Source organism: Vipera berus (assembly GCF_964194415.1).
Source record: "Vipera berus genome assembly, chromosome: 1".
Taxonomy (NCBI): Eukaryota; Metazoa; Chordata; class Lepidosauria; order Squamata; family Viperidae; genus Vipera; species Vipera berus.
In genome coordinates this window covers 122,590,704-122,616,717 of record NC_138202.1, presented here as the reverse complement: position 1 = coordinate 122,616,717, position 26,014 = coordinate 122,590,704, and the positions used below count along the sequence as shown (strand labels likewise).

At 40.8% G+C, this 26,014-nt stretch overlaps 1 protein-coding gene across 1 annotated transcript in view; it reads right to left on the bottom strand.

Annotated features, from left to right (window-relative positions):
- Positions 1 to 253: 253 nt before the first annotated feature.
- The window catches only part of WNT10A (Wnt family member 10A), a gene marked incomplete at both ends in the record, with an annotated part of 61,430 nt that continues 35,669 nt past the window's right edge, over positions 254 to 26,014 (bottom strand). The window contains 2 exons of the mRNA XM_081314886.1: positions 254 to 721; positions 15,779 to 16,155. Of these exons, the coding sequence (XP_081171012.1) occupies positions 254 to 721; positions 15,779 to 16,155 (845 nt within the window). The remainder of the gene's footprint in view (positions 722 to 15,778; positions 16,156 to 26,014) is intronic.

Sequence of the window (26,014 nt, the reverse complement as noted above, 5' to 3'; positions counted from 1 at the left end):
AACAGCCAGAGACAAGCTCTGGGTCTCCAGCAAGTTTACTAATATACAGCTCTTGGTGTTTTGGAAACACCAAGATAGGATCTCCTGGAATCAAGAGCTCATGTAACCAGCCAGAAAGGAAGTGACGGGAGATGTGAAACGTTAGCATGTATCAAGTCCCTCAAACCCTGCTTTATGTTAATGCAGGGCTCCATCCTTAGTGCTGCAAAGGCAAACAATGGAACTTTCTGCAGGACTTACAGAGACACAGATATCATTTGCAGACACTGACCCACTCTGTGAGTCGACATTCCTCACAAGCTACAAAACAGCACCAGTGGAATTTGCAATTGCATCGCTCACTGCGCGTTTGCCGCAGAATATTATGTCCTCGTCCACAGCACAAGCTTTCACAATTGTCCATGCCTGGGCTGGTCTTGTTGCACAAACGCCCCTGTGTGCCCATAGAGTCCAACTTTGGTTCCCTCTCACAGAAGTCAGGTGATTTCTCAAAGTAGATCAGGTCACTGATGCCACCACGACGCCGGTGGCGGGCTTGGCCCACATCCATCTGTCCAGTATTCCTGTTGTGGGGCCGGATCATTGTTGCCACATGGAAGCGTTCCTTGAGCACTGAACCCACCAGCCGGAAATCAGGAGTCACCTGCCAACATGTCTTCAGCTGGCAACTTCCTGAAGTCCCATGACACTTGCATTTTCGCTTCATGTTCTCCATCACCACCTGTCAGAAGCACAAGAACACAGCAGTCAGAAGACCTCATGCAGAAGGATTGAGCTCCATCTAGTTCAATTTTCTGTCTAGCTGGCTTTGGAATTTAATTCCTATCCCTTAGAGACATGTTGTGCTACTGGCACAAGAGCATCAGTTTGGTGTAGTGGTTAAGGTTCCAGGTTAGAAACTGGGAGACTGTGAGTTCTAATTCCACCTTAGGCAGAAAGCTCACTGGGTCACCTTGGGCCAATCACTCTCTCTTAGCCCTAGAAAGCAGTTGATGGTAAACCACTTCTGAAATATTGCCAAGAAAACTACAGAGACTTGTCACCAGGAGTCAAGACTGAGTTGAAAGCACAAAAAGTCACAACTTCTTTGGGTACAGGCTATGCAACCCAGTCAAGCAGTTACATAAGAGATTGGTTGTGTTGACTGTGTTCACATGATCAATTTAACCATCTATCCAGATGTGCATAATATCTTGCACCAAAGGCTAACCATGGTGGTTGTAGGTTCACAGAGCATACTAACTAGACTAAAAGGTGTAGATGGAGTGTAAACGAGAGCCTTCCAGGTAGCCATGTGGTACACTGAGAGGTGAAGAGAGTTTATGCAATGTTCCCAACTACATGTAACAACCTGTGTTGAGAGATTCCAAGACTTCAGATCGTTTAGGGTTATCATTTACAGACTTGCAGGATGAAATGAAGTTGTTATTTCAACAAGAATGTGTCATCACCTTATATTTAGAACAAAACTCAAAGAATGGGATTTTAAAGGGCTTTAAATAAGCTAAAGACAACATTCTTCTCCTCCATCTCCTTATCACAGAGTCTGGCCACAAGCATTCCATGAAGGCTTGCTTCTGCAACTACACAGGTAAAAAGTGCAAACATTGGCTTGTAGGGGTCCAGAGGTGAGCCAATTTAACAGAAATAGAATCCGTTGTCTGAATAACTGTGTCTTGTATGCCCACACCCTTTTCCATCTCATCTAGAAAAGTACAACCATTCATTTAGTGACCATTTGAAGTTACAATGGCACTGAAAAAAAGTGACTTATGACCATTTTTCACACTTATGACTGTTGCATCATCCTCATGGTCATGTGATCAAAATTCAGATGCTTGGCAATTGCAGTATCCTGGGGTGATGTGACCACCTTTTGCAACCTTCTGACAAGCAATGTCAATTGAGAAGACAGATTCACTTAATGATTTCATGGTTTACTTAACTACCACAGTGATTCACTTAACAACCGTGGTAAGAAAGGTTGTAAAATGGGGCAAAATTCACTTAACCAATGTCTCTCTTAGCAACTGAAGTTTTGGGCTCAATTGTGGTCATAAGTTGAGGACTACCTATATTAACTTTGGTTCATGAGATTAAGTGGCAACTCCCTTGGCTAGGGCTACAGCAGAGACAAATTTGGAATATTGTTTTGTGTTCTGATTCTACAAGACTTACCCTTTTTCAGATCCTGACTTTTCCCTATGTTTTGAATTTTCACTTTAAGGATACTCTTCTGGGAATGCCCAGGAAGCTTCCAATTCTTACTGTTCTCCTGGGATTATATGTCCAACATCACTGAGGGATATTGTGTGTGTTTTTTTCCAAGGCACATCTACTCCAGTCTCATTAAACGTCTCTTCAGAACCATTTTCCTCTTTTTTCTTAAGAGATGCATAGCTTTGCTATAAGGCATTAAAACAAGCCAGCATAATGTAATGGTTAAGGTCTTGGCCTGGAACCAGGAAGCAGATTCCAATCTACTCTCAGCCACAGAAACTCCGCAGGTGATTTAGGGTGCTGCCTCTCAGCCCAATCTATCTGACAGAGTTATAAAGAGAGGAAGCACTAGTTGGGCTGCCTTGAGGCCTGGAATGAAAACATGAGATATAATTCTAATGGCTACACAATGAGTTTGGAAATGATGGATGCTACAGTCTCTAGCACATCCAAAGGAGACCAGGTTGTGGGGATTGCTTTGAGATCTGGCAGAACCAAGCTGTGACCTACCTGCTTGTTTCCTGTGCAATGTGTTCCAAATGCATTCCCTGATCTAGAAATTATTTTCTAATAGTAGGTTTTCTTAGGATATGGGTGAGGGGGGGAGGCAGGGAGATCACCAGATTCGGGGTATTAGTATTGGTGGGCCAGTTATACCTGGAAAAGGCTAAAATAGGTGCTTGGACTCTGGGCTGCTCCTAATTCATGGAGGACATGCCTGCTTCCTCTTGTAGGCCAATCTAGTGGAGGCAGGATGTTTTCAGCTTGGTTTTGCCAACTTATGTCTTCTCAGAATACATCTGTTCAATTAGGAAAAGAACGGCACTCTTGTCTGAGTGAGGCTGTGCCAGGGCCAAGTCAGTTTCTTAGAGCTAGAGGGAGCAGGACCTTACTTCCCCTGCCCATTACAGTGCCTGCCCAGTGACTAAAACGGTATGCTGTAGTATGTTTCAACCGAGAGAAACAGCTTCCTCCTATCTTCATAAAAGCTAGGGAAAGGACTGGGTCTAAATTCCCATCAGCAGCCCAGATACGACCTTGTGGGAGGACACATCTGCAGTCTTGGACAAACAGGGAGCGCAGTGCAATTTTCCTTGAGAAGTCAACCATCTCTCAACCTAGCATGGCTGCTGGACTACATAAACACAGTAAGTATTGTAAATTACTACTTATGCAAGATACTTGCCATAGGTCTGTACTTATGGCAGCCTTTTCTGCTCTGCTCACAAGAGAAGAATTGTTAACATCAGTGTATGGGAGAAGAGATTTAAGGAACTGTGGATTCTACTACAGAATCGTAGAAAACATGTAATTAGAATATTGGTAGAACTTCCTGGAATCTAAAACTTTAGGTATCAGGTTAGAACAACTAGGAACCACCTAGATGAACTCAACCCATCAGCCAGATACTAATTTATCAACTAGTTGTTTGATAATATGTTCTTGCAAACTCGGATGGCCAGAAAATAAAGCTGATCAAGCAGATCATAATACTTTTGTGCTATATTCTGTTGTTACAAGTTCTGCAAACGTGTTCTGGTTATCTATAATAGGTTCTTTGTGAATGAGGGTTTGCTGTTATACTGTTAGAAACATATTCTGAGGAAAACGTCATATGCTCCTAGGATGGAACTTTCAATGCAGTAACTAACTAACTTGATTTTGATCACCATGTTTAACAAAGTCCATATTCTTTGCCTCTGAGACCAGATTCCACCAAAGGGAATTTTCATTATTTTCCCAGGCTAGATACCGGTAGTAGCATTTAATAGAACTTGTCTGCCATAGTTAGTACTAACTTGGCAGGACCCTGCTTAGCTTTCTATGGCAGACAAGTGGGAGCCCACCCAATGCAGAAGGCTAGAGTAAGAAGATAGCCAGAAAAACTACATTTGTACTACATGTACAAATGTAGAAGCAGCATGCAGTGCACATCTTTTCGGATTAGGGAAAGGAATAGCACATTTGAACACCTCATGTCAAAGCAAAACCATAACACTCCCTTCCTCTACACCTAGTTCAGCAGCAGCAAGTCTACAGTGAATAGTGTCCTCTACTTAGAAGTATGCATATTACACAACCAAGCTGGTCCTCAGCTGACTGAAATTTGACAGAGCGTACTGCACTGGTACTGGTATAGAAATATAGCTCTTCTCTTCCACTCATGCACCCTTTGAAACAAGATGCCATTAGCATTTCCTTGCCTGACCTCTTTTTGGCTGAAATTAGGAACTAAACTGAAGAGGTCTTGCTTACTATTAGGATGAGAACCATCTGGGAATTTTGTTGGTTAGACCAATATTTCTGAATTTTAGCCACTATAAGATGTGTAGACCTGTAATTCCTATAATTCTTCCCCATCATGCTGACTGGAGTATTCTGAGAGTTGACGTCCGCACATCTAAAAAAGGCCAAGTTTGAGAAACACGCTAAACTAGAGTGAAAAGTCAAGCATTTTGGAAAAAGGCAAACTACTTTCATGAAAACTGATAATGCCATTACCAGGAGTGAAGGTGAACTCAAGGACATTTTTACCTTTAAGCCATTTCTCTCATTAGCATACAGTATATGCCTTCATCACCGCAGCATTTTGGTTTTTTGCATCTATAAGCTTCAAGGCTTTTCTTTCAATACTTGGTATTGTGAGTTACTTATGATTAACTTCAATTGGAGGTGGGTTCAAATCTGAAAGGCACGTGTGGACTGAACCCTTCACCTCTTGTGGCTAAGACTCCCAGGCTTTCAAACCAATAAGCAGAAATCCACCAGAGGTACCATGGTTAGAAACCACGCACACCAGCTTGTTCAATATTTCAAGCAAAGGATGGGGAATAGTCACAACTATTTAAAACTTGCCAGAAAGTTCCAGCAAGCTTAAGAAGGCAGTCCCAGGAAGGCAGCTGAGTGCCAGACAGGCCATCAGTCTGGTTTAGTAAAGCAAGGGAGGGTGTCCTGTGCCCAACAGTTGTGGGCATGTCCTATAGCATCACAGACCACAGTTGCATTCCTTGACTTCATCATGATCTGTATGTACCAATGAAACTCCTTTGTGCCTTGGGAGAGGCAAAAGGGCCCAAGAAGGCACATAGAAACCAGCCTGCAAAGCACACTGATGCCACCTCTCTGCCCATCAGGGGCTCTGATATCTCTACATTCTGCAATCCAGCCCTCAGCCCCCACCCCCACCCAGGCAGCAAGAGAGGACCATCCCCTGCAGTGCAAGAACACTGTAATAAAGGAAATTAGCACCAAATTACAGAGCACTAATAGGCTGGAGCCATTATCCCCTTTGCATCCCACCTAGTGGTTTCTAAATCATTTCCTGTGTGTGTTCCAAGGGGACTGCCTGCCTGCAAAGGGTCCAGTCCTGTTAAGGCAGAGTTCTTCAGGCCAAAACTTCTCCAAGGAGAAAGCAGGCCAATGTCATTCATCCAGGGGGATTTCTTAAATTTTAGGTAAAGGATAGTGCTCTAGCAAAAAATAAACAAACAAACCCTGGATGGTTATATAAGGAGGAAGACAACCAAAGTCGCACACCTCAAGCTTCTCTCCCTCCAAAGCTGACTCCACCCCCCCACCCCATCCCTGCTCATGTGCTCCTCATTATGCACTCTTTAAAGTTGAGCTGTTCAAAGGACATCTAATCTCAAAGAACAGCTGTTCAGGACAAATCCTCCTCTGTGTTTACTTGGATGAAAAGCCGACCAAGTTCAATGGAACTTACTTCCAAGTAAGTGGATATACAGAACTGCAGCTGTAATGAAAACAAAACAAAACAATCTTTGAGGTCTACCATAATTCTATCAGGCAGAGAGAGCAATCCTTAGGGAAGCCTTTAAAAATTGGGTCCCTGAAGGTACCAGAGCTTACAGTCTTCTCTTTAGGTATCATGGGAGGCATATGTCCTGAGGAAAAGAAACCCACTCTTCTGGGATGGAAAGGGGAGAAGCCTAGAATTAAAGCCTAGCATTAAAGTAGCAAAAAGTGATTGAACTCAGATCTGTTATAAGAAATGTCTTTTTCATGTTGTTCATTTGTAACACAATTACTGATTTATTTGGCTGTTTTGCCTTTGATAGGCGGGCATCACATTCTCTTTTCCCTAATATATAGGAGCCTCTGCTAAGACTCAAGAAGGCCATCCACAGAACATCTTCCTTGTGAACCCCTTCACATCTATGGCTACTAATGGAAAAGCCTATGGAAGCTGTGACTCTGAAATGCTGCCACTGAACATCTGGATAAGAGGTTCCATTTTAATTCCCACAGTGTTCCACTGAAGGCATTCTGCAATTCAGCAATTCCAACCACTTAATCCAGGGGTCTTCAAACTTGGCCCTTTTATGACTTGTGGACTTCAACTCCCAGAATTCCTCAGCCAGTGTGCCTGGCTGAGGAATTTTGGGAGTTGAAGTCCACAAATTGTAAAAGGACCAAGTTTGAAGACCCCTGACTTAATCCAACATCAGGAATGGGGCAATTGATTAAACAGGCAACTGTAATCATCACCAAAGACATCTCTTTTGGGGTAACAGCCTCTGATGTTCTGGCCAGTCTAACCCATTTAAGATCCTTCTATTTCCTGCTTCACAGAGGCAAAATAAGCACATTCCTTTTATTCTTTATTCAATTTATATACTACATTTGGATTCAGATTTTGCATCTGAATGACTTATAGAACAATCTAATGACAAGTATCCTTAAGGACTAGGCATTCTCTCTTTTATAATGCAACCCTTCAGGATATCATGCAGTGCATCCTATATTTAATCTTGGTCTGTCATCCTGTATTTAAAAAAGCACCAATTCTTGTACTAACCATCTTGGATTAGGTGGAAGAAAGGCTCATCTTAACAGCTACTGCCCAGATGCAAAGCAGTGCTGGAGTGATCTGACTCTCATGAATCAGGCAGAGACCAGAAGGCAGTCTCCCTTCTCAGTCAAGGAGGCCAGGAGGTCAGGTTTAGGGCAACATTGTTTACAAGAGGAAGGCTTAACATGTATTACAGTCATTAACCTGGATTATGTTGCCTACATCAATACTCTAAAGGCATGTAAGTGTTTATTTCACCTTTCCCCCTCAAATAAATGACATAGAGGCAGAAAAGGGGAAAAAACCCCACATTGTCTTTAATTGCTAGTTAATGAATTAATGAAGAGGAACTGAGTGAATTTGGGCTTCCACCTCTCAAAAGCCATAGTCTAGGTTTAGCCACCTCTTCAGATCAAGGCAAAAAAGCCCCCAAAACCTAGTTGTCTAAAAGAAGAACCCAATACACAACACACTACAAGCTAAACATCTTTCCCTGAAGAGATTCATGTGCAAATGCTTTATTGTTGCTTGCACCAGAAGGTCTTTGTTGCGCAGCTAATGGGTGGTTCTGGTACCCTTTCATCTTTCTATCTCTCTGATCTGGCAAAGGCAAGGGCCACCATTCCAGCCCCAACAAGCTGCAGACTGGCGAAATAGACCTTACATTAAAGGGTTGGCCATTTGCTTTGAGGCACATTTAATTCTAAAACTACGATGAGCTTTTCCTGCTGTTCCTTCACCATGTTTGAAGAGCAGGCAGAATCTGTTCTTCAAACATAGTAAAGAATCCTTTTGTGTATCTCACAAGTAAGGCTAGTAATGAAACAACCCACCAAAGAAACTAATGCTGGGGGGATGCTGGGAGTTGTAGTTCTGTAAGATTGGAGGGCTTTAATTTCCCCACTCCACTTTTGAGATTAAAGAGAAAATATGTCACCATACATCAGGGGTCTTCAAACTTGGCCCTTTTATGACTTGTGGACTACTCCCAGAATTCCTCAGCCAGGCACGCTGGCTGAGGAATTCTGGGAGTAGAAGTCCACAAGTCATAAAAGGGCCAAGTTTGAAGGCCCCTGCCATACATGGTATTTGTTTCTTTCTATGTTTTTCACATTTCTGAACTGCCCATCTCCCTCAAAGAGTTTTTAATAATAAAATCCTGCAGTGACAGAAAAGTTACATAAATTTACAGCTATAAGAGATTTCTTGTAATCAGGACAGTCCTAATTCCTTTAATTTGTATATACTTTTAACAACATTCTATTCTATTCTATTAGGTAATTGAGGACGGTTACTATTCATGACCCTGTCTGTGGAACTCCCTCTAATGCAACACAGTGCACAGCAAGTGTCAAAGCAGACTGGAGCCAGCTCTATATTAAGCAGAAATAACAATCCAAAATAAAATTCCATTTACCATACAAATATTTCCATCACTTTCAAGCACTTTTAATAAAATAAACTAATCGGCTAAAAGTTGTTTTGCTTCCCAAGAATCCAAGATCTATGCCAAATATCTTATGAGATGAGCAAAGTTATGAATTTTAATTTTTAGGCGCACCCTTCAAAGGCTTTACTTTGGGCATCTTATTTGAACTACAGTATTGATGGATTTAAAAAATATGTTTGGAAAGATGAGGGAAAAGGTTGAAGGGGAAGATAACCAATAAGGTGGATGAATAGGATCAAGATTATCCCTAAAATATCCCTAGAAGAGTTGTGGAGGCAATTTGAGATGCAAACCATTCATCCATACAGTCACCATGAACAGGCATGACCAGCTATCTACTTTTTCCAGATAAAGCAAAGAGAAAGTCAACAGGATTTGGTTTTCATAATGTAACAAGCTGTTTCGCTTTACTTATCTCTTTGTATCAGGTTAAATATTTGTTCGTGTTAAATATTAAAAACAAAACAACAATAACAACAACAACAACAACAACAACAACAACAACAACAACAACAATAATTAATAATAATAATAATAATAATAATAATAATAATAATAATAATAATAATAATAATAATAATAATAATAATAATAATAATATGCTTCTTGTCCTGCCTTCAGGTGCTTTGGAGAATAGCTTGGCTCCCTCTTCTTTGTGGCAACCCCTCAGATATTGGAAAACTGCTATCATGTCACCCCTAGTCCTTCTCTTCATTAAACTATCTTGAGAATATCCTGAGAATATTGTGGACAGCCAAGAAAACAAACCAGTGAATCATCAAACAAATCAAGTCACTCAAAGCTCAAATAGTAAAGTGCAAATTATCTTACTTTGGACCAATTATGTGAAGACCTAACTCTCTGGAAAAGGCTCTAATTCTGGGAAAGTTAGAAGGAAAGAGAAGAGGACACATGGCAGGTAGGCAGAGGGAGTCACTTACTTTGGCAATGAGTACCCATTGGGAGATAGAAAAGAACAGTTAGGGATAGATCCTCTCTTTATGTGGTAAATAGGAATTGAAAATGTTTTGATGGCACACAACAAACTTCATCAAATACAGTACAGGTAGCTCTTGACCTATGACTGTAACTGACATTGGAAATATGGTCATAAATTGTTACTGTTATACGTTGAGGCATCACATGATTGGAATCAATTTTTTCAATGTTTTTTGCAGTGGTCATTAAGTGAATGCCATGCTTGTTAAATGAATAAATTTTTCCCAGTGGTCATTTTTTTGCCAAGAACTGGAAGTAAATGCCAGAAATAAGGGAAAAAAATCACAAATCATAGTTACGTTCATGGGATGCTACAAATGGCTGTGAAGGTGAGCCAGATGTCAATGAAATCATGCAACCACACAGGGTGGTAGCTATCATAAATTTGAAAATGGGTTATAAGTAGCCTTTTTTTGGGGGGGGAAATCTGTCATAACTTTGAACAATCATTAAGCAAACAGTCATAAATTGAGGACTACCTATACTGTCAGTTTTCATAATAATCAATGTGGATCTTTTTATGCCTCTCTGTAATTAGAATATAGGTAGTCCTCTACTTACAGTCAAAATTCTGTTGTTAAGTGAGAGATTTGTTAAGTGAAGTTTGCCCATTTTACAACTTTTCTTGCCTCAGTTGATTAGTTAATCACCTGGCTGTTAAGTGAATCTAACTTCCCCATTGACTTCGCTTGTCGAAAGATAGCAAAAGGTGATCACATGACCCCAGGACTCTGCAATGGTCATAAATATGAACCAGTTCCCAAGCACCTGAATTTTAATCACACGACTATAGAGATGCTGGAAAGGTTGCAACTGTAAAAAAACGCTCATCACTTTTTTCAGTGCTGTTGTAACTTTGATCGGTCACTAAATGAACTGTTGTAAATCAAGGACAACCTGTACAATTTCCTTAAATTACTAAAAATATTTGCATTGCTAAATAATCCTGCTTCATGCATTTAATTAAGCATTCAAGTGCTAACTTTCCCCTAAAACAATGAAATCAAAGCTGATTGGAAAGAAAAAGCTTTTTCCACCTTTGCATGGAGGAGGCAAAATCCTGTACAACATTCCTGATTTTTCCTTTGCCAGACTCAGGTGTTCTACTCACACCCATTTTTTGCTGCAGGACATTTTCACTTATTTACTGAAGGATATCTTTGGCTATAAGGCTGGCAGTAGCTTTAAAAAGCCCTTCATGTAATCCACCTATTCAGGGTAAATCCATATAAATAAATGCAGCCAAATACTGGTTTAGCTTCTTTTCAACTGTTCACTGATAGAGATGCCATCTTTCTTATACTCTGTATACTCCTTAACTGTGTGCCACCAATTTAAGGATTATGAAAGTGCTTTCCAATGCCCAACAGAAATGTTTGAGGCTGTTGTTTAAATTCATTATTCTTTGTCCCTGCGAAACAGAAAGAGCAACTGATTCTTATTTGCCTCACAATGGCCATTTAAGAGTTGCATTTAGCAAAGCTGGCTAAATGGGGAGGAATGGGTGAATTGGGAGGGGGGCGACAAAACATTTGGGAAATATATCAGATTTATAAAGTGGAATGGGGATACTCCTGTCTTTGCAACAAAGCTCTCGATGGAAACCTACATATTTGAAGGCCATTTATCAAACCTTTTTCTACATTCATACATGTAAGATGGGTAGATCCAGAGATAAAACTCTTAGAACCAGTGGCATCGTTGAGAGTCAAGTGGGAAGTCAAAATTGGCAAGATGGTGGAGGGGGCATTGAAATGCAAGCTCCATCCATTTTGAAGATGGGTGCAACATCAAGGCACTTACAAAAGAGTGGGGCTTGCATTGCAAATACCCCACCCACCATCATGCCAAACTTTGCTGCTTAGAACTGTATGGTGGTTCTAGTTTTTCTTCTTCGGTGGATGATCTCTGGAAAGAAAGACAGATGGAACAATGAACAAAGAACAGGTTACAAATGGTGAATTCTATGAATAAGACCCTGATGGTTCACATGAGGTGGCATTGCCTCTACGGCTCCCATTTGGCTCTTTTAAGTACACATCAGATTGTTGTGGAAGATTTATGGCTCTGTGTAGATGCTCGTGTTCTTTTGAATTGCATACAAGGGATACCAAAACTAAGAAGAGAACAAAGGAAATAGGTAATGCATATTTTTTAAGATTGCCAAAAGTATTTTACAACAATCATAGGATATGTGATACTATATTTCTACAGGTAGCCCTCAACTTAGAACCATTCATTCAGCAACCCCAGGCCTCCCCCACCCCTTGAGGCATCCCATGCTCTATATGACTGCAATGGGGAGAGCTGGGATTGCAATTAAGTTAACAACTACTTAATGGCTATAATTCTGGGCTCAGTTGTGATTGTAAGTCGAGGACTACCTGTATACTCAAATCTGAAGAACTTGCCTCTCTATCAACTCTGTCTATCCGTCAGGCATTTTATCAATTGGAGCCTCAACTATAGGCCTATGTAGACGTTTGTCTGCTTTTTATACAGACTCTTACGAACAGATAGGCTGCCCTGCCAATTTCAATACTGCAGCATTGAAGAGGGGAACATTTTAAACATGTCTCTAATTCTCCGAATATGTGTTTAAAATGCTCTCCTCAGCTTAAACCAGAGGTAGCCCACAACACCTTGAACAACTTTAAGCAGCTAAATAAACAACTAAACAAAATGTATATTCATCAACTACCTCCAACTCTCAGAAATGTTGTCATCTTCCTTCTAGATCCATAACAGAACTGACATTCCTCTTCAAATGTTAATTCCTAATTAAAGGAATTTATAGCAAGAAATGTCTATTTTGTGGTTTCATAGCTGTAAAAATACTGAAATTCAATTGTTATAATAAGTAAGTTAGATATTATATCCAATTTTATCTGATTGCTTGGATTTACATTCTGCAAGACTTTGCATACATGTATGGACTTCGACCTGTTTAACTGCCACAGAAGTCTGGTACCTATAAATATCAAGCAACTATTATGGAGGAAACATTAATTTCTCTGAAACCAATTCATCTCACTGATGCCATCTTGCTAGCAATTCTACTGAAAGCATTATGTTTGAGAATGCTGTACTTCATTTCTTCAATGTTTTAAGTGATACAGCTTAAATAAAATACACTGAGTAAATCTAGCTTTTCTATTTATCTTTATGGTGATGGGCCTATAATCTTCTGTAGTGTAATAAATGGCTTGCAAATTTTTCTCATAATAGTACTGAGAAATCCAAGAAATCCACTGTCTTATTCAATCACAGAATTACTACAGAAGAAATATTAAAGGGGTATACGCATGTTTTCCACACCCTGCACTATCCAGACTACCAAGTTTTCGTATTTTGTCTAAATTAAGGAAGTTGATGGCTATATAATTGCTTGAGTTCCTTCCTTTGTTCCTTCCCAATATATTTAATGCAATACATTCCAATTTGGACTTAGTGTCATGGAATATTCTGAAGGATAATACTTTCAAATGATAAAGGCAAAGGCACACAACCTAATCCAGTGACACTTTTGAGATACTTTCCCTATTATCATACATTTTCTCTGGCTTAGGGGAATTCCCCATTTTTTTAAGACAGTGACAAGTCTATGCATCCACACCCATTTTCAGGCTTCAGGATGCTAAAAATAAGTGCATCAGATATGCATCAAGTAGACACCGAGCAATTTTTGCCAGGCTTTCACTGAAAATCTTCATTGCCATATTTCCCCTAAGCAAATAACTTCTTATTCATCTTTTGCTATTATAAAACCAATTCCTGTTGCAGATGATGTGAGTAATTGTAACTCTCACTACAGTAGATTTTCTTATGTAATTATTAACTGTGCAGGAATAACAAGATTTAAATTTCCCTCACATATCAGCAGTCATACCCTCAACATTTTCAACACTGCTAAACAATCAAAAACAATAGAATGATGCATTTGACTGAAGTATACTTTTCCCCCAAATGATAGTTTTCTTTAGCTAAAAATTATTACATGCATATGTGGTACTTTGCTCAATAGTAGCAACTATGAGAGGGATCTCAGAGTCCTAGTAGACAATCACTTAAATATGAGCCAGCAGTGTGCTGTAGCTGCCAAAAATGCCAACACAGTGCTAGGCTGCATTAACAGAGGAATAGAATCAAGATCACCCTAACCCTAACCCTAATTTATTACTAGATAACTCTTGAGTTCAGTTGGCTCATCTTTTCAGAGGTATTTTCTTAGCAGATTCCTCAATGCCTTCAACCATGACAGAACTTCTAATGTACTGCCTTCACTGGAAAAGTTGGGATACATTCAGAGATGCACCTGCCTTGAAAATAGCCCATATTGAACTGTATAGCACATTCAAACATCAGAACAGAAAAGGTTTTATGATATTTTATATTATGTCATTAACTGCTTTATGATAACTTCTATGTCATAAAATGTTTTATACCAAATTTCAGTTCCACAGGAGTCAAGAGTCTCCAATTTTGATCACATTCCTTAAGCTAGCCCATTTGAGGTATCTTGATTCAAAAATTGTTGCCCTATGAGGCACTGTTTTGCCCAATTAAAGATTATGTGAATGTGAGTTCCAGAAGTATATAGATTATTATATTATTACACCCAACAACGTGAAATCAGAGCTACCAGTTCTTTAATTGATGTTAGCCTTCTTGCACACTGAGTTCTTTCCAAGAATCTAAGATGTTGTATTGTATTGGTTAGTATATGTGCAGATCCAAACAATGTGGCCTTTTGTAATTGATAGATGGGAATTTTTCTCCATGCACAGATTTTTTTAAGTACTGTCTAAGATTTTTCAATATTTCATTAACCATTTTACATTACCTATTAGCAGTAGGTACTCTGGGCAGTGGAACAGTATATCACAGTTAATATATGGTAAAAAGGTAAAGTTTCCCCCGCACATGCGTGCTAGTCGTTTCCGACTCTAGGGGCCGGTGCTCATCTCCGTTTCAAAGCCGAAGAGCCAGCGCTTGTCCGAGGACATCTCCGAGGTCATGTGGCCGGCATGACTAGACGCCAAAGGCGCACGGAACGCTGTTACCTTCCCACCGTAGTGGTCCCTATTTTTCTACTTGCATTTTTACGTGCTTTCGAACTGCTAGGTTGGCAGAAGCTGGGACGAGTACCAGGCGCTCGCTCTGTTACGCGTAATATATGGTATAAAGTGCCTATTCTTAACACCTTGAGAAACATACCATATCATTGTGTATATAGTTGCTATTATTAATAACATTTTTCGAAAAACTGTGGCATTACCAGCTTCATATCACAATGTCTAGCTGCGTCTTATCAAGCGCTTCTTAGACTCAAGTAAACCTGTCATCAGGCTTAAAATTACAGAATGATTTGTTTTGTCTGTGAATAAAGTTGTTAGATGTTAAAACCCAATTACCTGCTCTTTAAGGCAGGTGGGCACGTTTGTACAGCAATTGTTGACATCATCTCATAGTCACTCACCAAAAATGGTGCCAGTCACAAAAACTCTTTTGTCAGGAGTCAAACTACTAGGGCTGTTCCCCATCAACACCTCTAGGCTCCCAAGCTATCTTGCACCACTTTTTTCTTCTATCCTTTTTCCAGGTCCTGAGTCACGTTTCCAAAAGGAGCTCTGAGTTATAGCCTCCTATTAAACACTCTAGAACAAATGCAGGATTCTACAGCTCTTGGATATGAAGATTACGTTAACAACTGTCACTTTACTTTAAACTGGCCAGTTCCTCAATTTTTTTCTGGGGAAAAAAACTAATCAGATGCATCTTGTATGCCTTAAAACAGCATCAGGTTGCACTGAAAGCTGATGGGCTGCCTCCTTCATCAGCTTCATGTAATTATATTTTAAAAAGTATCTACAATATCCTGGCCACTGTATTTCTTGTGGTCCCATCACCCACATCAACTCTGTATGAACTGGGTGAGCAGGAACTTCTCTTCTGCCTCAAGAGCACCATGATCTGCTGATTTTCTTTCACTCCCTCAGAAACCTTTAGAAAGCCTTCTCATTGAGATGATACCCAGATGTTTTAGACCATGTGTTTTTCAAACTTGCCAACTATAAAATATGTGCACCTCAACTCCCAGAATTCCCCAGCAAGCAAGTTGCCAGATGTCTTAGACTTAGACCATTTTTTTCCAAACCATCTTAGAATATATCATGCTCATCATAACTGAGCAGGGAATTCTGGGAAATACAGCCCCATGTACAGTATTTAGGTGACATCAGGCGGAGTTTGACAAGCTGAAAGCCTTGTCTATTACTATGCTTTTTTTTACTTACCTGCCGACCAACACGGTTGTTGTGAAGCCTCATACGGGATGGGAGGTCACGATGGATCTCCCGAGAATCTAGGAAGTCCTTGGAAAATTTCTCCCCAAAGTCCACATCAGGACTGCAACCCCCCCATTCCCAGGAGTCTTGTAGGCCAGGGGCCTCATCTGGCAGGTGCTCCAAGTGGACGCCGTGCATCATCCCCTTGCCACGGTTCATGGCCTCCAGTTGGAGGCGATGAAGTTTGAGGCGGAAAGCCTCTTCATCCCCTCGGCGCTTCTGGTCACAGCCACAGGCTTGCAGTTTGCCCAAGGAGCAGGCATTGGAGACCGCATGTACCACTCCTGCGGCTGCAATGGCATAGACAAAAGCACTTTCACGGAAACCTGCAAGCAAGCAACATAAACCATGTTATTCAATCTCTGCCACAAAGCTCAAAAATACTACCCTCACCACAGTTTTAGTGCATGGGTATTTCTCAAACAGCCTTAATCCATGCATGGACATTTGCTATCTTACCTATGGGCCTACGTATCTCAACACCACAAGAGGGCCAGGTTGGCCTGGCGATTAAAGTGTTGGGGCAGGACTGGGGAGACCAGATTCCACTGTCAGTCACAGAAAGTCACTGGGAAATTTGTAGCTTACTGCTTTCTCTCAGCCAAACTGAGATTATGAAGGAGGAACACTGCAGACTTTGCCTTAAGCTCCTCTGCAAAGGCAACATATAAAACTTTTGAATAAAACAAACATCTGAGGGCCTAGTGAGTCCTCCTGCCATCAGATATTGAAGAACCAAATATACTTTCCAAATTATAGGATTTTTGCAACATCGGTCGTTCTCCAGAAGTTCTTAAGGCAAGCACAGTCCTCCTCCTTCTCCTCTTCCTGTATCATTTAAAATTCATAATTCCTGCTTTTCATTGTGAACTGGCTAAAAGTTAGAAGAACGAAATGCAGAAAATACTTTTAATGTACAGAGAAACTGTGCGTCTCTCAGATAGATATAGAGATAAATAGGATAGATGATAGACAGACAGACAGACAGACAGATTATCTATCTAACATCCAGGACATCTAATATCTACTATATTAGGTTTGTTAGCATCTGTAGAGAGACCAAATAATATTATGGGATTTTTATGGAACTGGGCTGCAAAAATATGGAGCTGTAGTTTGAGCCCAGAGTTCACTCATCTAATTCCTTCATCTTCAGCTCTCACCTCTCTCAGAGGCGCACACAGGCAAAAAGGTCAAAACACCTAGGTTAGATTATGCTTGGCTTCCCCCACCCCCAACTTCCCAGAGTGGAATCCCATTATTTCCTGCTTCCTGTTCTAATTCCTGTTCACAACAGTCACTGTTGCAGTTGCAGAACAATTTTCACTACCCTACTTGTCCAAACACGTTCATTTTCAAAGAAAAAAAGAAACAAGTCTCTTCAAATTTCTGAAAAGAAAAAGAGCACTAAGCTTGTTCCAATTTATAATTTCATTATTGCTTAATTATTTTTGGAGACGATCTTTCTTTATATCATGATAGACTGAATTGGAAAGCTTACCTTATCTTGCATTTAGCATCGTTTTACACAGGTATCATTTGAGTACATTATCCCTCCTATTATTTATATTACAAATGCCCACAGTACAAAACCATAGCGTTTCCCCCCAACATGCATATAAAGATACATGAGCCTGCTAGCCTGCTGCTGATCTCAAACTGTCCCCCACCAAAAGCCTCTGTAAATACATCTAAGGGCTAACAGGGATTGAAGGCTTAAACTAGGGGAGAAAGACCTGGCTTCCTCCAATACTATATTGCCCTTCCAGTCCATTTCCCCCCATGATGATCCTTTATTTAACTGAGGGGTGGGGGGGAGAGACATTGGGATAATGCCAGGGCTTTTTTTCTCATTGAACGCTCAGAACGGAGTTCCGGCACCTTTTTGGGATGGAACCTTGTAGGGTAGGCAAGGCGGGTTGTATGACATGTGTGAGTTCCGGCACCTTTTTCTTTCACAAAGAAAGCACTGGATAATGCAATCATAATTTTACTCTAAGATTTAGAAATGGAGAAAATTCTTGTTAAAAAAAGGGTTTCTGCTAGACCAGTGGTTGTCAAACTTGGCCCTTTTATGAGTTCTGGACTTCAACTCCCAGAATTCCTCAGCCAGGCACACAAGTCATAAAAGGGACAAGTTTGAAGACCCCTGTGCTAGACAGTCCCTTTATCCTGTCATCCTTCACTTCAGTAACTAGCATGATATATTAGATTAGGTCCTCTGTATCAGCTAACTTTCATCCAACCTGCAGAGATACATCAGTAGATTCTGACCTGCCTCCAGTATTATGGGCTATGGCCAAAACTGCCAGGCAGAAACCAACAGTATCCTTAGGCTAGATCCATCTTTCCCTCTACATCTGTCTATTGAAGGGAGTTGCCTGCTGTTTTTCAAGAAAACATACCTGTCATTAATACTCTCACTGAAAAAATGCACACAGGTCTACAGCAATCAGAAAAAAAACTTGTACCACACAGCAAAGTATGTACAAGCAGTAAAATTTAAAAAAAACTGCATGAGAATTGCAAAATTATTTTTTCCTTCAGTCTTGTGCTTTAGTAATGTTCCAGTGATGTTCTTCATTAATGAAATGAGTCATGGATAAAACACTGCCATGGGCTGCAAAAACTTCTAAAAATGCCATTGTGACAGGCAGGAAAATTCTCTAAACAAGATTGCAGCTTCTGATGCTCCAGTGTAATGTATGAAACTCCAAAGAACGATTAAAATAGGTTTGTGCGGACTTCCTACATCCTCCTGGGGAAAAGGTAAATTATGCACTTGCAGGGATTCTTTTCACAGAAGACAAAGCAATACCTCTGAAAACAATTTATCGGGAACAACATTCAGCCCAGTTTCTGGGATTTGTATCACCAGAGAGAAGACCAGGATGCTGGAGGAGACATCTCCTTGATTTCAGAAACCAAGTTGTGGAGACAAGTTAATGGCAATTACTGAATTGGGACAAGCAACCATGACAGCTTGAAAGGGCAAGTGAGGATTAGGAATCTTAGGCACCCTGGAATGTCACTACTGCAAAGCTTGCCAACATTAATTAGAACACATTTCAGGCTTTGGCATTGTTTATGCTCTAAAGATACATTGGTGTCATGCGAGAAGAAGCTATAGGCTGCAGCCTCCAAAGCCCAGCATTATTTCAGTGTTGCAAGGGGAATTTCCAGTGGAACAGTGACCAATAGAAGAGAGGAATTCCTGCTCCAAATTCTGCTGCCAGAGGATGTTTCAAGTTTTGAGCTCAAACACAGGCATGTGTGCGTGCACACACACCCCATGACAGTCTGTCTTACACATATGAACTAGTTTATGAAATACATAGCACAGATAGATAAGACTTGATGAAAGAGAAGCCGTCTGTATATTTACAGGAAGGTTTTGTGGCTTCCATTTATAACATGAACTTTTCAACAGATTGTTGATCCTTAATTACAAAAAAAAGTAGACCTGTTCCTCTTTGCCCAAGACTTCATTTCGATTTAACTAAGTATTAATGCAAGGCTGGACATTATAACTCACACATGTTTAATTTAAGTCATATACTACCTGAGCAATGGCCAACATCACATCATCCGTCAGAGGGAACAATGTATAAAAAGCCAATCCTGAGTAACACTGGAACAAGCAGGTCAGAGGTGTCCAACCTTGGAAACTTTAAGACTTGTAGACTTTGGCTCCCAGAATTTCCCATTCCAGCAGTTGAAGTCCACAAGTCTTAAAGTTGCCAAGGTTGCATGCCCCTGAAGTAGATCATTTTATAAGCTGTCAAAAGAATAATAATGGCCCAAAGAACAGCTGTTGGCACTCTATTTACTCATCTAAGGGGCTTTTCAGCATGCAGATTCTTTCACCCTGTCCCTTTTCTTAATTCAGACAAAACAACATACTATACAGAGTAAGTCCTAAACTGAGCTCTGAGTGGCTTGTCCTGTAGTGCTTTCCTGAAAAACTCCCCATTTTATTTACCCACATTTTACTAAGGGATCATAGGATGCTCTCGTTCATTTGCAATCTGGGCTCTTTTCCTAGAACTGCTTCAGTATTTACTGCAGAAAACCCAACCTTCTTGAGAAGAAAGGAAGAAGAACAACACTTCAGCAGATGTACATAGCTTTCAGGTGGGCAACAGTGCAGGGAGCAGCTGAACCATTCAGACTTGAGTACAGAGTCACTAGGACAGGGGTGTCAAACTCAATTTCATTGAGGGCTGCATCAGCACTGCGGTTGCCCTCAGGGGGCCGGGTGGGTATGGCCAGGGTGGGTGTGGCCTATTGGGTGGGCGTGGCTAGAGTGCGTATGGCCTACTGAGTGGGCATGGCCAGCTCTACATCGTTCGCATCAAGGATGCCTATGGGGGCCTGGACAGGAGTGGGACAGATCTGAGGGTCTCTGGCAGAAGGAGGGTCTCTGGGCCAGGGCCAAGGCAGTGGGGGCCGTTCCCTCACTGTTTCCAGGATGGCTTCGCGGGCCACATGAAACCACTTCGCGGGCCGGATCCGGCCCCCGGGCCTTGTGTTTGACATGTCTGCACTAGGATCTTTGCAGCGAGCACCATTTGTCAGCTGTGTTGATGTTGTTTGCAACTGTTTTAATTAGTGCCAAAATGTCTTCCTGGATGTAGTTTTAAACATTTCACAGGCACCAATATGCAAGCATGGGTTTATAGCAAAGGAAAAGATCTGTGTTGTATCTCATTTGTAGTCAAAATGGTTATTGGGGAGTGCGCGGGTTTTCCTTTTGCTTTTCTTTCTCTCTCGCTTTCACCATTAGCCACCTTAAAAAAACAACATCTCTAAATTATCACAGGATGATTGTATTACCTAATGTCATTTTCTCTGTGCAGAGGGGAGAATGCTGCACTCAACTGTCTTTCTGCCAAACTCTACAATAAAGTCACCCATGATCTCTTGAGTTTGAATGTTTTAGAAAGTCAGAGGGGGGAATCCCAAAACGCAAGCCTTCCGGCAGTTGCGTCCTTTGCCAATTGTAAATTCAATGCTATCCAAACATTCCTGGCTCTGCACTACCACCTTAATTCAAGATGAAAGATAGATCCTTGCTGTTTCTGGCTACAGCTCCCTCAGTATCTGAGGTCCACTCATGTTCAAGCATTCACAAAGTGAGATTTCAACATCTATTGTTCCATCTGTTTCACAGTCTTTAAGATCTCGACTTTTTTGTTGCTGTTCTTATTGTTAACTGAGTGATTTCAAGGCACATGACACAGTTCTCTGCTAAAGCTAAGCAGGTCTGGTCCTGCAGGCTGCTTAGATGGAGACTCAGCCTGCCTGAACCACTATAAGCTCCTTAAAGAACTCCGGCTGGAGGGAAGGCAGAATGAAGGAAACACATTAATATTATTGTAACAAAAATTATTATGGATGCCCATTGTAGAAGATTCTGGGCAGCTTATGGTATCCAAATATTCAGTTTAAAAACAGTTTAAAAAACACAAGGCAAGACATGGCAGCCCAGACTGAAAACAATCACACCAATAAAAACATGAAAGGGGCTCAACAGATACATTGGCCCCAGGCCTGGGAGTAGAGCTCAATCTTAGGGGCCTTCCAGAACTCTAGGAGAATCAATGCTATATGTATCTCAAACAGATGCTGATCCACCCATAAGGTGGCAATTAATGGGACCTGAAGTGCATCCACCCTAGCTGAGCACACTCACTCTCCAGTAACATCTGGAGAGAGGTTGCCCCTGAGATAACCAGGCCCTATGTCATGTAGGGCTTTATAAGTAATAACCGGCAATTGAATTGTGCATAGAAGCCAATTAGCAGTCAATTCAGCATGCAAATAAGCAATGATACATGGGCATGATAAGTATCTATTATTACTGCTTCTGCCACTGTGTTTTCAAAGCAGCTATAGCTACCATGTACAGCATATTGTAATAGTCCGGTTGTGAGATCAAGGATCAGTGTCTGTCTGAAGCCCACCCCATATTTAGTACTAACCATTAGAAGAACCTACTTAATCAGTGGTGGGACTCAAATATGTATGGATGCCACTTCTGGAAGTCCATTCTGGGCCTGGACAACAAAAAATTAGCTACCGGTTCTGCTGAAATGGTGCAAACTGGCTGAATCCCACCATTGAACTTAATTCCAGAAGTCCAAAATAATGGTATTTATTTAACCCAATTTCATCCTGTCAAGAGCAAAGAGCAAGAGGTGTCCTTGGGTGACTGATGTTTCAACTATTGCCAACTGCTTGAATGATGGTCAAATAGGACCTGAGGGTGGGAGATTCAATACAAAAACAAAAGTTCATAACAAAAAAAGATGAGGGGTTTGCACTCTCTTAGTGAAGAGGAGTTGAAAAACACTTAAATTGGAAAGTTAATTGGATTGTAGTGGTCTTTATTAGCTCTTGAAGGATAATATTTGCAAGGCATTCAAGATTCAGGATTCTTGTTCAAAAGTATAGCAAGCATTCTGCTATTACTGTTCGATCAATACAGGCAAAGCAACATGATACAAGCATGATTTTCTACCACTGAGTAGTATTAAACAGCTTAATCTTGAAGACAAAGTAAGATCTGGAAAAGTTTAAAATTTATCCTGTGCAATTTAATCTATCCTATACTCCATGCCTGTGTTGCCTAAAGTAGCTATAGTCCTGGACTACAAAGGAAACATTGCAATAGTTGAACTTTAACTAAAAAAAAAACCCTGGGGAACCAATAGTAGTTCTCCATATCTCATTTATTTTGTTCCTCAATCACTAAACCAGCAAAGGAAGATGAATTAACGAATCTTTCCATCCCATTATCCTCTTGCTGGGCATTTTAATAATATTCCTATTCATTAGTCTTCAAATTGTGAGACTAAACATATTTTCCTAAAACATGCACAAGTAATCAAATAATATGCTCTGAATCATGTCTAATGTACAGAGTATTTTTTAATAATGTCCCATGATGAATCAAAGGTTGCTCAAACAAAAGAGTCCTTTCTAGATCAAAATGGCATAAAACCCTTGGAAACAAACACACAAATTGTCAGAACCACAGATGATAATCAGATTTGAATATGAAGGGCAAATAAAGTACAGTGTATCCTTCATTTATGTTTGTTTTTCATGAATTGGTATGATCCAAAAATTGATTCCAGTCTAAAGAAAGCATCTTCTGATATGGCTTCAAGGTTTTGTTAGGTTGGCATTAAATGCACAGGATTCAGCAGAATAATGTTAATTTGCTATACAAAATGCTTTGGCAATTTTGAAAACATGGCACTATTACAGCACAGCTGTGACTTGACAGAACACAGTTAAATTCTCTACCTCAACCCAAAACATGTTCAAACTGTCAAGAAAAGCTCCTGATAGCTTTTGCATCAGAATCAGTATGAAATCCAATAATAAAGGGAAGCAACTGATATTCTTATCTAAAAGCTCCAATGCCTCCTTCACAAACAAGTTTGAATCTTGTGGCAGCCTAGAAAGGTTTTCTGACAAGGGAATAAATAGCAAGGACCAAATAACAAAGGAAGAAACAACATTCTAGCCACAAAAGCAGCCTTAATGTATAGCCCAGTGGGGAGACAACCAGTAATCTCCCTCTCTCTCTCTCTCTCTCTCTCTCTCTCTCTCTCTCTCTCTCTCTCTCTCTCTCTCTCTCTCTCTCCCTCCCTCCCTCCCTCCCTCCCTCCCTCCCTCCCTCTCTCTCTCTCTCTCTCTCTCTCTCTCTCTCTCTCTCACACACACACACACACACACACACACACACACACCATTGTAGGATAATCCTTGTGACAGGGAGGGGGCAAGTCCCACTGTTGTGCCAAAAATCTACATAATGCATTATCCACAGTATACTTACTTTCAATATGACAGAAGAAAATCTTCTAGTAGAGAGAGAAATAGCCAGGAATACAGGGAAGAATACGGCTTACAGTAGCAAACCCACAAGAGATCATATGTGAACTGACACCCAGCTTAAGAAGAAAAAATAATGCAGCGGGGAAATAGAAGAGGGCAAAGTGAGTCCATGTCACAGAAAATGTAAATGCAGCCCCATTGGCAACAATATGCTGAGATGGAAAGGAGGACAAGGTAGAATATGCTCATGGTAGAGTATTGTAAAGTAGAACATACTTCATCTTCATATTCAGTTGTCCCATCCTGAAGACATTTAAGGTACATCACAGTTGAGGTAAGAGTTCCCTATCTGCTAATATCAGGAAAAGAAGGACTCAATTGAGATAGTTGCCACTTATTTCGAACAATATCACAGTAGAATTTTGATAGCATCTCAAAAACAGCATTTGCTTTTGTTTTTGTAAAGACCTATGCTTCCAAAAGAGATAGGACAGCTTGCCTAATAAGTGGGTGGCCTCCCCTTTGCTATATATCTATCTTGGAAATGTTTGTCCCTGCTCAGTTTCTGACAGTGACATATTTCCACATAAGGTAGAGTCCTGGGAGAAAAAATGTGGCAACCTCCGACAGAACAGATTCTTTAGCTTGTGGTCTGTATAACAATGGAGGGTGATGGGGAAGTGTTTTGCTTCTGTGAATGAGGATCCACTGGCGATTTGCCTGTGGCGATTATTGGAAATTATAGCAAACTACAGCAGCAGCAATAAACAAATAAATGACTGGGCAGTGAAAAAGGTTTGTTTGATACCAGTTCCAGAAAAGGTGCCACTAGCAGTGTCTGATCTAACTTCATCTTCCTTCCATACGTTATGCTTGCCTGATATCAGTATTTGGATATTCACCTACTAAGGAAGAATACTTATCCATTCCACGTAAACACTATTGTAAACCTCCTTTGCCATTTCTCATACTCCCATTTACTGTATGACTCTGTAAGAAAACCAATAACCAAGCTCAGTGTGTGATGCTCATCAACCACAAAGGCTGTGCTTGGTTAGGTTTCTTTTGTGTGTGGTGAGAGTTTACATGCTCTGGGGAAGGATGAGGCTTTGCCCACATAACTTCCCATTCCACCCATGCTCTGTGCCCCCTCTGCAAGAAATGGCTACAAAGGAAGTTTAAGCCACAACAGTTCTGCCACTTGGTTAAAGCAAAAAAAAAAAAGTGGAGGAAATAGGGTGGTCAGAAATCGTAGTTGTTCTGGAAGTCTTGGGATGCTTAAGGAAAGAGGATATTTGAAATCTGACAAGGTTGATCACTCCGCTTTGCTCCTGAAAAGACACAGCGGCTGCAGCAAAATAGAGCACGGAGCAAAGATTGCCGTTACTCATTTTCGACATGAATTTGCTGTCAACTCTTCGCTGGTTTTGGAAAGTGTCTCCCTTCACCAAGTGCCCCATTGCCAGAGTTCTTCCTGTGAACTCAAGGCTTGAGCCAAAATAAAATAGATCCAATGTATTTCCTTGCAGGATCTTGCATGCCGTCTGGGAGGGGTTAGTTCCCAAGCTAATCATAATCCTAATCTTCCATACTAGGGACAGAGAAGGACAATAGGCAAGGAGCCACTAGGGCCAGTCATCTGGACATTTGCCTTTGCTGCAAGCATACTGTACCATTGCCACACTGGGGAAACATTTTTTTGAGTGAGGGGACAATTCCATCCAAGTTTCAACCCCTTCCCCATCATGCCTGCTTTACCAGTGTTTGCACTTCCAACTGTATTTTGTATGGAAAAGGTAAAAAATAAATCAACACTAGGCGGAATTCACAAGCCTTCTACCAGTGGTGAAGTCTAATCCAGTCCAGTAGCCATTTCTCAAACACGGTTACTCCTCGATTAATGGCCACAACTGAGCCCCAAATTTCTGTTTCTAAGCAAAACATTTGTTAAGTGAGTTTTGGCCTATTTTATGACCTTTCTTGCCACAGCTGTTAAGGGAATCACTGTGGATGTTAAGTTAGTAACATGGTTGTTAAGTGAATCTGGCCTCCCTGTTGACTTTGCTTATCAGGAAGTCACAAAAGGGGATCACAAGACACACACACACCCCCGGGACACTGCAACCATCAAAAACATGAGTCAGTTACCAAGCATCTGAATTTTGATCATGTGACCACGAGGATGCTGCAACAGTCATTAGGGTGAAAAGCAGTTGTAAGTCACTTTTTTGAGTGCTGTGGTAACTTAGAATGGTCACTAAACAAACTGCTGCAAGTCAAACTGTAGGCATCTCATGTGGCATAAATAATTGGTAATTCAGTGTCACAATCTCA